General features: G+C 32.6%; 1 protein-coding gene and 1 pseudogene across 1 annotated transcript; both read left to right on the top strand.

Moving 5' to 3' along the window:
* The first annotated feature begins 449 nt into the window (after nucleotides 1-449).
* Nucleotides 450-994, top strand: LOC116138833 (heavy metal-associated isoprenylated plant protein 47-like). Its single transcript, XM_031424489.1, has 3 exons — nucleotides 450-486; nucleotides 581-662; nucleotides 744-994. Exons 1-3 carry the CDS (start codon nucleotides 481-483, stop codon nucleotides 992-994), a joined length of 339 nt encoding a protein of 112 aa, XP_031280349.1. The 5' UTR covers nucleotides 450-480.
* Nucleotides 995-12076: 11082 nt separating this feature from the next.
* Nucleotides 12077-13359, top strand: LOC116138887 (annotated as a pseudogene).
* The last annotated feature ends 1240 nt before the right edge of the window (nucleotides 13360-14599 follow it).

Below are 14599 nucleotides of genomic sequence, written 5' to 3'. Positions count from 1 at the left end.
CATAGTAGTCTACCAACTTAGTGATGTAAGATAAATTCAACGTCTTAACAATTATTTTGTAGATAAATCAGCTATGGAAAAAGGTCGGACCAATAATTTCATTTAGTTATCAAAAACTTTTAAATATATAGCTAAATGAAAATACTATGATTATCTAATGAAATAATGTGCTAATTTTCTGCGATTACAAAAACATTCTCTGGCTTTATTCAATGTGCGTGTCTAAGGGCCAAACAGTCACTTGATTATGATATGTTAATTTGGTTTACTTCATTATAACTTGTTTAATTGGTTCTCATCTCCCCATCAAATAAAGGTCCTGTATGAGAACAAAATTAATTAATTTTTTCTTTGTTGAAGAAAATAATATAGCTTTTCCAAGAGGTTGCCCTTTGGCTATTGCCTATAAATAGATGCATTTTCTTCAATTTCTTTACAGTAAATTCTCTTAAGTAAAGCTGCATTTGGTCATTGTCCAACATGAAGGTGAGCCTAGCTATGTCTATTCTTATTAATTTCATGCATGAAAGCAATTTACATTCCAATTGATTTATAGTTTTTTATATGCTTTGCGGTTCAGCAAAAGATAGTCATAAAGGTGGTGAAAATGAACTGTGAGAAATGCAAATCGAAAGCCATGAAGATTGCGGTGAAGGCCAATGGTTAGCTCTATTATATTTTAACCCAACTTTGCCTTGGCTTTTGCCCTTTTGATCAACGTTCAGTTTTTATTGCGTGTATAGGTGTGACCAAGGTGGAGATCCAGGGAGACCAGAAGGATCAACTGGTGGTGATAGGGGACGAAGTGGATTCAGTTAAGCTTACTCGCTCTCTCAGGAAAGAACTTCAATATGCCAATTTATTAAGCGTGCAAGAAGAGAAAGAGAAGAAGAAGGAAGAGGAGAAAATAACTCTAGTGCAATGGCCATCAATGAGTTACTATCAACAATATCCTATCCCTTGTGATCCAAATCCTTCTTGCACCATTATGTAATCAACATTTGCTGATATGAAGCCTGGCTTAGGATTCTTATTATGGAAGAATTATCCTCTTGTTTGTTTAACTTTTCAACCTCTATTCTATTTTACTATCCTATTTTAAATATTGGAAAACATGTTTGTTTTAATATTAACTATTCAATTCAAAATTCAATTATATTTTATTCAACTCAAAATATTTAACAATAACCTTTCATAATAAAAGATTATAAATTAACAAAAACATCCCCATCCACCCAATCCACAATCCACAATCACCTGCCAGCTGCCTCGGCTTTGGCCGTTTTTGGCCAGATCCACCATGGATCTAGCTGGAAACGGTCAGATCTACAACCAAATCTATCTAACCATTGTTATGGCCATAGATCTAGCTATTTTCGACCAAATATATGATGGATCTAGTTGAAAAAGACCAGATCGGCGCACGATCGGTCAAATCTAAATGGTCGTATACCATTCTGGTGACTGTCGACCACTGTCCGACGGTGGTGGCCAGCTGCCAACAGTCAGTTAGGTGGGTAGTGGTGTTTTTATTAATTTAGAAACTTTTATTTGGGGGGGGAGGGGGTAGCTAAATTAACAAATGTAGGAGGTTAAAAAGTAATCTAAATGTTTTCAAAAAAATGTACCAAACACATTCTCATAATCCTATCATATTTGAATAAAACCCAACCCTATCCTATGCAAAATAGAATATTATTTCAAATAACATACCAAACAGGCCCTATATGATTGTGGGCGTTATCTATGAACAATAAGAACCCTTAGACAAGGATAAAATCACATGACGATGTCAAATTCACTAAATGATCATATTATTTATAGTTTAAGTTGTACAAAATTAATATTTCTCTAAGGCCAATGGCAAATATAAATAACAGTGATCTTTCCTCTTATAGTTGGATGACAAGCGCTTTAGTCACTGAGATTAGTTATATTTAAGGGTCTTGTATTGGAGTCATTGGAGAGAAAATTATTGGGTTTATCCTATANCAGCAAAAGATAGTCATAAAGGTGGTGAAAATGAACTGTGAGAAATGCAAATCGAAAGCCATGAAGATTGCGGTGAAGGCAAATGGTTAGCTCTATTATATTTTAACTCCAACTTTGCCTTGGCTTTTGCCCTTTTGATCAACGTTCAGTTTTTATTGCATTTACAGGTGTGACCAAGGTGGAGATTCAGGGAGACCAGAAGGATCAACTGGTGGTGATAGGGAACGAAGTGGATTCAGTTAAGCTTACTCGCTCTCTCAGGAAAAAACTTCAATATGCCGACTTATTGAGCGTGGAAGAAGAGAAAGAGAAGAAGAAGGAAGAGGAGAAAATAACTCTAGTGCAATGGCCAACAATGAGTTACTATCAACAATATCCAATCCCTTGTGATCCAGATCCTTCTTGCTCCATTATGTAATCAACATTTGCTGATATGAAGCCTGGCTTAGGATTCTTATTATGGAAGAATTATCCTCTCGTTTGTTTAATTTTTCAAACTCTATTCTATTTTACTATCCTACTCTAAATACTGGAAAACATGTTTGTTTTAATATTGACTATTCAATTCAAAATCTAATCATATTCTATTCAACTCAAAACATTTAACAATTACCTTTCATAATAAAAGTGTATAAATTAACAAAAAAACACTCCCATCCACCCAAGCCACAATCACCTGCCAGCCGCTGCGGCTCTGGCCGTTTTCGACTAGATCCACCATAGATCTAGTCGAAAATAGTCATATCTACAGCCAAATCTATCTAACCATCATTATGGTCATTGATCTGGCCGTTTTCGGCTAGATACATATTTATGTTTGGCCGAAAAAGGTCAGATTGACGCACGACCGGCCAAATCCAACTGGTCATGTACCATTTCGGCGACTGTCAGCCACCGTCTGACAGTGGTGGCTGGCTGTCGACAATCAGTTGGGTTGATAGGGGTGTTTTTATTAGTTTAGAAACTTTTATTGGGGGGGTGGGGTGGGGGTTTGGGAGGGTGTTTAGCTAAATTAACAAATGTAGGGGATTAAAAAATAATCTAAATATTTTCAAAAAATATATCGAAAACATTCTCATAATCTTATCATATTTGAATAAAACCCAACCCTATCCTATTCAGAAAAGAATATTATTTCAAATAACGTACCAAACAAGCCCTATATGATTGTGGGTGTTATCTATGAATAATAAGAATCATTAGACAAGGATAAAATCATGTGACGATGTCAAATTCACTAAACGATCATATTATTTATATTTTAAGTTGTACAAAATTAATATTTCTCTAAGGCTAGCTAATGGCAAATATAAATAACAATGAGCTCTTTTCTTATGGTTGGATGACAAGCGTTTTAGTCATTAAGATTAGTTATACTTAAGAGTCTTGTGTTCAAGTAATTGGAAAGGAAATTATTAGGTTTATCCAATATATATATATATATGATAAGTTAATAGTTTGATCCATCCATTTTTCAATCAATATATTATTTATTAGAAACCATAAAGAGCTTACACACAGTAATATTAATTTCAAACAAGCTCTCTCCTTGATCATCAAGCTCCTTGATGTGTACACCATATCGGAAATTATGGCAACCATAGAGCATACTCATGACAGCTTTATTCATTCATTTTATAATACATTATATGATAAAACTACCGCTATGTTCTATGGTATAACCAGCTAAAATTATAAAGTTTTCCAAGCAACAAATGCTTTTCACGATCGCTAAGGATATTGGAATCACGAACTGATTAAGTACATAAATTAATCTCAAGAGGACCATTCTTAGCCGGTAGTAAATTTACTAAGAAAATACAACAAAGAGAGAGTGACGTTCCACCCACCTGTCAAAATTGGAAATTTAGTTTGCATGAAAGTAATTAAACGAGGAAGACTGACAGATAATTACGTGATATTTTCTGAAGACCTTTCTTGTGTGGTTCCGGTTAAGTCTTTTGGTCTATGTACGTGATCAGTTTGCCTTCTATGGCAGGGCGTTGGTCTTCTTCGTCGTCAACCTGGAAAATCGATATAAGAATTGTAGGACTTGCAAAACGGGACGAATCTAATGACCGCATCAGTGACAGTGAGTTAGCTTTCCAGGACAAATTAACTGTAGCACGAGTTACTGAATATTCAACTGATATGCATGCATTGACTGATGATTTACAGATAATATGATTGGTCAAATTAAACTGAAGATCTTCCTCATATGCATGCATTGATTTATGATAACGCTTTTGAGATTTCTGGTGTTACCAATCCCTTTCTGTTGTTATAAATGGTCGGGAAGTGATTTTTAGCCCTCATCAAATTTATCAATATCCCTCATTTTTTAAATTTTTTTTTTTTTTTTTTATCTTGACAATTTTAACCTTAATAAAACAATTACTAGAAATTACATAATAATTTCTAAATATATTTTTTTTTGTAACTAAGATGTTTGAGTCAGCGTACACGCATCTAAAGTAATCCTCGAGGGAAGACTAGCCTATTTCATATTTTTGTTTTATTTTTAACCTTTATTTCTTAATCATAAACACTAACTCTAAATCTTCCAAATCATTGAAACTCTGTTTTTTTTAATTTCAAATATTTCTTTGTTTGGTAAAAATTTATTACTAAAGCTATGAAGAAAGTAATCAAACAACGGGATGAATCTAAATCTAAATCTAAATCTGAAGAAGAAAAATCAACTTTCAAATTTGAAATTGGGAAAAAAGGGTATAAATAAAAAAAAAAAAATCTAATTATGAAATTGGTTAACTTATGGCCAGATGGCAAAACCCTTTAACCACGTGGGTTAGTTTTACCCATAAGGTCTTGTGTACTTGCTACATAATTTGTACAATTATCTTGACCCATTGAGCTTATAAGGTGTTATATGATCATGAAGATTACACAGGCTCCTCCAATGTGGACTTGGACACTTCAGTTACCTAAAAGAAAAAAAAAATAATAAAAACGTTGCCTGCAAAAATCTAAAAAAAATTAAGTAGGGTTATTTTTTGCAATAATACTAACATAACAAACCCCTCTCACTAACTCCATGTGGGAGTTTGTAATTGGCTTGGACAGACGGGACCTATTATTGGACAGGTAGGACCCATGTGAATTGACAAATTGTGAGCTGACACGTGATATTTGTGAGAGAAAATTAATAAAAAGTGTTTGTAGGTGTAGTGTTACTCTATTTTTTTTGTATTAAATGGAGTTTAAAGAGAATATTTTTAAATATAGTAGAAGTGTATTTACCAATGGTGGATACTAACGGAAGCTAAAAATCATTTCACCACACAAGCCCGAGCATAGAGTGTGGTTTATGTGACATGGGCCATAAGTTCCGGCCCAACTCAACCTTTACCAAATGATCCAAACTAAGAAAAATCCATACCCTTTTCACTTCTCCAAAATTAATTGCAAAGGTTTTTAATTAAGAAAACAACTAATCAAACAACAGGGTGATTAATTAATAATTAAAAGATGTTCTTAGGTGAAAAGATTCTTTCCGTGCTTAGCTGAAAGTTTGAAACTAATGGCACAACAGGTTTGGTAAATTAATGACTAATCTTAATTAGTAATCCACTAATTAAGATTATTAATTAACTTAAAAAATTTATCAGCTAATCACTTTCTGTGTTGCTGCCAAGTGTCCTAATGAGCATAAAATGGCAACCACCATTCCAACTTTGAACTACAAGTAAAGAGAAAATGTCTTTGTTAATGTTTGGAATAATCTGATGTCGTTTTCGGTTACTGTTTTGATGTACATTCTACGTGTAATCATCTAGAATAAAAGAAAACGACCAACCGTTTGATATTTCAGGATTTTGGACCCATTTATATATCTGGCTTTAAGATTGACAGCAGATTAATTATAGTGTTCCTGTTTTGAAGAAATATCAGGGCGTTCCATTATATGGTTGTGATATAAAAATAATCTTCGAATGTTATAAACAAATTTTTATCACTCTATTTCGTGTGGTTTAGGCAGAAGCTAGATTTAATATTTTGTCTATTAGGCGATCACGTAACGGGAAATATATATTCGAGATTAATAATATAGGAATAAAATCACATTATAAAAAGAGACATGATATTTACATGGTTCGGTATAACTTGTCTATATCCACGGATGAGAGATATTCACTATAGTTTTATAAACACGATATACAATAGTACACAATACTATAACACAATATATAATTGACAAAATGGAAACTATAACCTAATACCTAGAACGGAAACAATCTCAGTTTCTAATGGTCCGTTTGTTTTATTATTTTGTATAGGATTTTGGGAATAATATTGGGTAGTTGAATAGTGGAGTATTACAAGGTAAAATTTAAAAATTTATTAAAAAAAACCCTAGGTTTGCTAATTTAACTAAACACCCCAATATATAAAAATTTTGTAAAATGACAAAAACACTCCCACCACCCGCAATGCCAGATTCCAGCCACTACCGCCAGAAACTGGCCAGAAAATTGTGTAATGACACATACTGGTTGAATCTGACAGGTATAGCATCGATGTGGCCTTTTCTGGTGGATCTGGCCCGAAAAGGCCAAATCTACGGCCAGATGTGGTCGTCGACGGCCGCAAAAGTCCATCTTTGGTCATCAGCGATGGCCAAAGATATGGTCGTCACTGACTACTAGATCGGTGAATTACCGGCTAGTTCCGATCGTGGTGTAGGCCGTTGTGACAGATTCCGGCTACCACAAAACAAAAACACCCCCACCGACCCATACTTGCCAGATTCCGGCAACCACCGTTGGTTTTTAAACTTTTTTCTAGGGGTTTTTAATGAAATTAATAAACTTAAGAGGTCTAAAAGTAATTAAAAAATATAGTAATATTTCTCAAATAATGTGTCAAACAATATTTGGGGAATATGATTGGGAATATAGGTAGAAATATGGAACCAAATGCACCCTAAGATACTCTACTCATGATCTTTGATAATCTTATATCAAATATTTTGTGTTCTCACATTCTCACCCCTATATTTTGCCTAATACTATTCAAATTTCAATTCTTAGAACTCTTATAATTTTATTCCTATTTATAATTGTATTCATTATTAAATAGTTTTTTTTTTCTAAAAACATACAATTTTAGGATGGAAATAAATAAGAAAACAAGTTACAGTATCTCATCGTCTCAGATTTTTTGAATAATCTTATTCTTTTTCTAAGTTTACTCAACCCGATTTAGTAAACAATCTCTATCGTAAATGCAGCTTTTACTATATCCGTTTTTATATCAATTTTTATGTATAGATCGGATAGATTCATCCCCAAAAAAAATTGGGTCGTAAAGACCCGATTGGGTTGTTATATGAACTCATAATATTGCTCATCAATAAATAAATATTTTATTTTATTTTTTGCTATATGGAATTAACGAAGAAAACAAGAAAGAACCTTTGAAAAGCTGAGTAGTTTCCTGTTAGGGTGAGCCCATACGGACTCTGATAATAATAATAATAGAGGGAACAATGTCTACGGCACAGCTGAACAAACTCCCAATTTCTTGAAGGAGACAGCCCCAAATAATATTTAATAAAAAAACTTTACCCACCATTCAAATCTTGGTTTATTTGATTAGTCCTAAATCAAAATCTACCAATTGAGTGTACACATTATAAACGTTCTTTTATTCAACATTAATATTATTGTATTCATCTCATTATAGTAATGTTACAGTTACCGACTGGTGTGTACCGATTTTGTACACCGAATGACGTGGCACAATCCTGACCGTTTATTTATTATCAGTTAATATTAATCAACGGCAAGGATTTTGTCACGTCATTCGGTGCACAAAATCGGTACACACCAGTCGGTAGCTGTAGCATTTTTCCATCTCATTAACAACATTATTATTATTTGAGACGAGATAAATCACGCATTAGTCATTTTTCTTTTCGAAAAAATGTTAATTCTTATTTTAAAAATAAGCACTTTTAAAATTCAATTAAGTTGTTTTGTCGTATTTCAAAAATGCTTATAAGATTTTAAATAAGTTGTTTGAGCTTATTTAGAGTATTGAAATTTCAAAATTATCCTTATTCAAACTTATAAACTTGATTTGATCTATTCTTAGATACTAAAACCCTTTTTAGTAAATTAATATTAAAAAAATGTTTTGCAATTTCCAAACCAAATAATTAGTCATACCTTATAAACAAATTTTGGTAAAACTCATCTCGAAAAGTTAGGAGGAGAGGGTCTAATCACATATAAACACTATAACAACCTACCAAATTAGCGATAGAGGACAAGTCCAACTTTATAACGGTAACAATTATCTTAATTGTAAACCATCAATAACCCAAACGGCCAAACCCCACAAGTCTTAAATAACTGCTTCTAAAATCTTATTTAGAATTTTCAAAATATCCCTATTCAATTTTATAAATTTGTTTTAGATAGAACTCTATTCGAAAGTTGTAAACTGACAAATTAGCTTGGACAGAACTCACTTCCAAAAATTAATTCAGAAGAGGAGAAAGCTCAATCATATATAAACATATAACAACTTATTAAATTAAGCTTGTGACATAAATACTATTTTTTACCATACTGGAATTAGAATACCCAAAGCTTATGGCTTCGTTTGTTTCGCTCTTGGGAATACTAATAATAGTATTCCCAAAAAATTAAACATAAATGTTATTATTCCCAAAATATTATTCTATATTTTTAATTTCGTTAACCTCTTAAATTGGTTAATTTACCTAACACCCCCAATATTTTTTTTAGAAATTGTAAAAACCCCACGACTATCCTCCGATGATGGTGGCTGGCTGTCCGATTTAATGGATGGATTTAGGAGTGTTTTTATTAACTTTTAATATTTTATTATAGGAGTATTTAGTAAATAACAAATATAGAAATAATTTTGTAATTTCTGAATCTTACATCATAATACCTATTTAATTAACTTTTTTTTAAATATTTTTAAAAACATCATATAGTGAACCAAACGGCAAACCCCTATATAGTTTTAAATAAGATCTTCTAGAATCTTCAAAAAAAAAAAAAAAAAAAAAAAAGTAACAAGAAAAAACATATTGTAAAGGTAGATTAGGCAATAATGTGTAATGAAGTTCCCTATGTTTCTCAATAAGTGTGCTAACAACTATATAAATTAATAATAAATTGGAATAATGAGTGGGCATGATCTTGAATCTTGATCTTATGTAGGGCTGGATGAAAGGGAATGTCATTGTACTAAATAACTTGCAATCTGGGGATGCTAAGATTTTGGTCTTCAATGTCCCACAAATAGATACCTTTCTTGTCAACTTGAAAAGGTTCTCTATTCTTGCCCATCAATTCTCTCTATGCCCCCCACTCCAATTTTCTTTTTTCTTTTTTTTTCAAAGTTTTTAAATTCTTATTAATTTATTGCTATAATAAGAATTTTTGTTAATCTTTTAGAGGCAAGTTGTGTTGGTGATTTAGATTGCATTCATCATTGTTTAGATTTCATTCATTATTGTTTTTATTCTTTGTTTTATCAAATAAAATTATTTTCTAGATAAGATAACGCATAAAAAAATCTTTGAAAAAATAACTAAAAATCCCGAAGAAACAATGTTTTTTTGGATTCTACAAAATTCATTCATTCATTCTTTTTTTTTTTTAAGATGTCATAAATTCTTTGGTTCGAATCCTACTAAGAAATCTATCAAAGATCAGAAATTGTTGAAAAAGAATATGATTTCTTTGTACCTACCCACGATTGGAAAATAAAGAATATAATACTAAATCAATGATAAGCGCCACCTTAATAGTGTTAATATTGGTGAATTGATTACTTTAACAAGAATATTGAAATTGATAAACCATTAGATTTCATGTCTTTTTTCTTTTTCTTTTTGGGTCATATGGGTAGGATAAGATACATGAATATTACATACAACTTTTATATAATAATAATTAATTTTTAATCACCCTCTACAAGAAAAACCCACCATTGGAGTTTGGCCAAACAATCATTAAATTAGAACGCTTACAAATTATATACATGAATCACCAATCACCAATCTAGAGCGAGCTTTATTATTAATCTACACCCTTTGTGGCTTTGAATGTACTTGGTAGAACTCCCCCCAAAAGCTACCTCAATAGAGGAGGAAACTCATCATATATATACACCATAACAGTCTACCATATATATATATAGATTATATTATATATATATAGAGAAGAGAGAGAGAGAGAGAGAGAGAGAGAGAGAGAGAGAGAGAGAGTCTCTTCCTCTATTGAAGCTAACTCAATAAAGGAGGAACTCAATCACATATATACACCATAACATTCTACCATAACAATCTACATATATCTATAACAGTCTATATATATATATATATATATATATAGAGAGAGACGAGAGAGAGAGAGAGAGAGAGAGAGAGAGAGAGAGAGAGAGAGAAGTCCCTTCTCTATTGAGTTAGTTTTTTAGATACTGAAACCACCTGTCATAGTATCAGAACCACATACAATTCATATAATCTTTATAACACCCATTTATTATCAACCATATTTAGGTAAGAATCGATTGAATGACCAAAAAGTCAATAATTAATTACATTTCCATGCCTAAAACTTCATGTCAAATTTTTTATTTAATAAGGTGTATAGTCAATTTAAGTAATTATTTTTTTATTAAAATTATTTAATTAATTAAATTTTCATTTGTTGCTTAAAGAATTGGGTGCAAGCAAATCCAAGATTGAGTTAAAGGAAAAGCACAAAAAGAAAACTATGTGTGATTCATTAATTAAAGAAAGAAACAATCAAATCCACAAAGCCCAAAGGCATAGATTCTTTGCTTCAAGCACCAAACACAAACAAAAAAAAAAAACAGAAAAACACCTTTCTCTCTTCTCCAAGTTTCAAGCATACCACAACCCACGTACAAAAATAGGAGAACAACATTTTCCCACCCAAGGTTTGGCCAAACGACACTGTCCATCCCACTTCAAGTTTCAAAATAATACTTTCCCACCCTTCGTTAGGTTCTTTATTATTTCTTTTAATATTTTACTGAAAGACAAAATATCCTTAATATTTACTTTATAAATTTTTTTATTATTTTTAATTAGCCAATGTAAATATAAAAGTAAAATAAAAATAAAATTTAACCCGCCTAAAAAATTGGAGTAAAGCTATGAAATTGTGTAAAGTTAATATTTATTTATTTATAATGTCATCAATATTCCATCACTATTATCATAATATACTATATTATAATGTTTTTCATTTTACTAATTAACATAAAAAATCAACATTCAAATTAATTAAATAAATAAGAGACAAAAATTTACACTTGAACTAATAAATAATCGAATAATATTTTGTCTTAACTAAATTTTAATTTATATAAACTAATAAGAATTAAACTATTTATGGTATTCATCTTTTAATCAAATATTAACAGAAAACCTAACAGAACCTAACGAATAATGGGAAAGTAGCATTTTGAAACTTGACAGGGGTAAAATCTGTTCCGCCAAACCTTGGGTGGGAAAATTTTTCTCCCTACAAAAATTTCACATAATATAATACACAAACCACCCTTTGATTAATGAGAAAAAAACAAACCAAAACCTCCATTAAAATTAAATATTTCTTAATATAAAATCCCCTGTTTCAGTGTAGTGTAAGCCACCAACCCTTCACCAAATCTCTTTATCTCAGTTTGCCTTCTCCTTTCTTTCTTTCTATCTTTTCATCTTTCCCTCTGTTAACAAAGCCATCATTCTTCAGCTTCAATGCGTAAAGCAACACCAAGACCCTTTCCTTGCGTGCGCGAAAACAACAAAACAACAAACAACAACACATTCTAAACACAATTCTATTTATATTTTGTGTTGTGGGATATTTTGGAAGGCTGGAAATAGTGTGAAGAGTGTGTTGTTTGGTGAGTTTTTTTTCGTTGTGTATTTATGTTTATGAAGATAGGAAATTTATTGAAAGTAAACCTGGGAAAGACCGGAGAGTATATTCGGGAAGGAATATTTGATTGCATCCATGAGATCACAACGGCTCTGGCTTTCGCTAGGATGAGCGATTCTGCGTATAAGGTTGAAACCCGTCGCGTCTTGCTCAATGGCGGATAGAAAATTTGGCTTCCTGTACTTACCGCAGTCCGATCCTTTCAAGATCGGCAAGTGAACTGTGAGTGTAAAACCCTCTGTTTTGCCCTGTTTTTGTAAAATTTTTATCTTTTGAATTTTTTTTGAATATTTTGTTTTTGTTTTTGGTGAATTTAAGGCATCTAACAGTGGAGAAGAGCAAGATGTTGTTTGTCAAATTGCATCCGAGATATCATTTGACTAGAGATACATCCCAATTGCTTCTTTCATTATTCGAGTGGTTTGTTCTGTTGGAGATCGCAGTCTTTGACTCATCCAGGTAAAATTATTGATAAAACTATAGCTGAATTCTTTCTTATCATTAAGAATGCGCTCATTTGATAGATTTTTTCATCCAATTCTTCTGCAGAATTACAGACAGGAAGCTCAAGAGCAACGACGATTTTGTTTGGGCAATTGAGGTTCCCTGACTGGAAAATTCATCATTGACGTCGAATTTCTTGATTTGAAGTTGTACCTCCAGAAGTATGCATCTTCTCTCCAGATATCTAATTGTGCCGAATTTTATAATTAGTACTGAAATTTATTCAACTAGAATGATGTTGTTAATGGCGTACCTGGTTATTTTTGATGGTGAATTGTGTAAAATATGCAGGTGGAGAGCCTTGCTCTATTTGGGCTGAAGGATTCTCTGGAAAACGATCAATGCAGACTGCTCTTGCATCTCTTGGTCGAATGTTGAGGGAGAATATCCACACGGACATCATTATTAATGCTTCTGATGGAAGTATTGGAGCTCATCGCGCGGTTCTTGCTGCGCGATCGCCTGTTTTCGCAGCATGTTTTCACATGATCTGAAAAGAAAGAGCTCTCAACTATTAACATTTCTGATATGTCGATTGAAGCTTGTCAAGCTTTTCTCAGTTATATTTATGGGAATATCGAACATGAGGACTTTCTCACCCATCGATTGGCGCTTCTTCGCGCAGCTGATAAGTATGACATCTCCGACTTGAAAGAGGCTTGCCATGACAGTCTTTTGGAAGACATTGACGCAAAGAATGGCTTGAGAGACTGCAAAATGCATCTCTATTTGCATTGCCGAAACTGAAGAGCAGCTGCATGCGGTATCTGTGAAGTTTGGCAAGATATGACATTCGAGACGAGTTCAATGCGTTTCTGCTGTGTGCTGATGGGAGCTTATAGCTGAAGTCTTTCATGAAGTTCTGATTACCTGGAAAGGTTTCTGAAATTCAGCCCACCAAGTCTGTGGGTTTGCAATTGCATATCCAAAAATGTCCATGAAATGGGTTATAGATAAAATTTAGTGTGCAGGTTTTGTTGGCAAGAAATGATCTTTGTTCAGATGAATTTGTTAATGTACAAGTATATTGGCTTTCATGGCATAGGGTGTAGTATTCTTGAAACAGAGGAATGCTTATCATGAATTGTAATGATCTAATTTAAGTGGAATGGATTTGATTTGAAATATAGTGCTTGACCATAGTAAACTTATCGTTAAAGCCTAATTGCTGGTGCCATTTCTGAATTCATCACTGTATGAATATCCATTTAACCATTCAGAAATCAAAGATTGTTGATTAAGTATTGAAATGGAATTGCTATTTGCTAATTTACTTGTACCTCTTGCCGGCCGTTGTATCATGATCCAACATTATCAATTTCAAAACTGCTATCAGGGATTTAAAATTTCCTGAAAGACAGGAAGAGATACAAGAAGAGGCAATTAAATATATATGTAAAAATAACTCCATGTAAAATTTTCTTTTTAATTTCTGGGAAAAGGGCTCTTTTCAATAACAATTGCAGAATGGCAAAATACAAGACAGTGAAGCTCTGAAGGAAACTCCTCCCTTATTATCAAATACAGAATGGAACGATTACAGATCATAAAAACTCAGCAGGAGCAACTACGCAACATGTATAAGCTACTTTTATACAAAGAAAATGAACTCACCTTCATGAGGAAATATCTGTAATTCGAATTGTTGCAGCTCATATACTCATTTGGGAACAAACACAAAAGAGTATATGGAGATGGAGGAAGAGGAATAAGAATAGGAGGAATATTATATAATCTTATGCATATATACTGTTAAAGACGTTTCTTTTGTCCTTTTGGACTCATGTGATTAGCCCCAGTTAAGCCCCAATACATATAACTATTCAACCAATCCAAGCCCATGTTCAAACTTTATGATAGCACCGGTCAGACGGCTCCCCAGAAATGAAACGACAGTTCCGATACTCGGCTCGATCCCCTTGGTTTTGTAAAACCTCATCTCTACAGGTAAATATGCGAAATGTAACATCAAACTGTGTTGAGAACCAACCTTTACTGTTAAACACATAACGTTATGGTGCATTGCCAAAATACCTGAAAAAATAGAATGTGATAGCAGAAGTCATCATTTTTCCGATATATGTATGAACGTGCGTGTGTAAAATAATTTCCTCTAGCTGTTATGC

The sequence above is a fragment of the Pistacia vera genome, unplaced genomic scaffold (assembly GCF_008641045.1).
Source record: "Pistacia vera cultivar Batoury unplaced genomic scaffold, PisVer_v2 Contig344, whole genome shotgun sequence".
Classification (NCBI taxonomy): Eukaryota; Viridiplantae; Streptophyta; class Magnoliopsida; order Sapindales; family Anacardiaceae; genus Pistacia; species Pistacia vera.
This window is presented reverse-complemented; position numbering and strand designations above follow the sequence as displayed.

Coding starts and splice junctions, on each gene's coding strand:
- LOC116138833 (XM_031424489.1), top strand. Junction 663..743: donor GATTGCGGTGAAGGCCAATG/GTTAGCTCTATT, acceptor TTGCGTGTATAG/GTGTGACCAAGGTGGAGATC.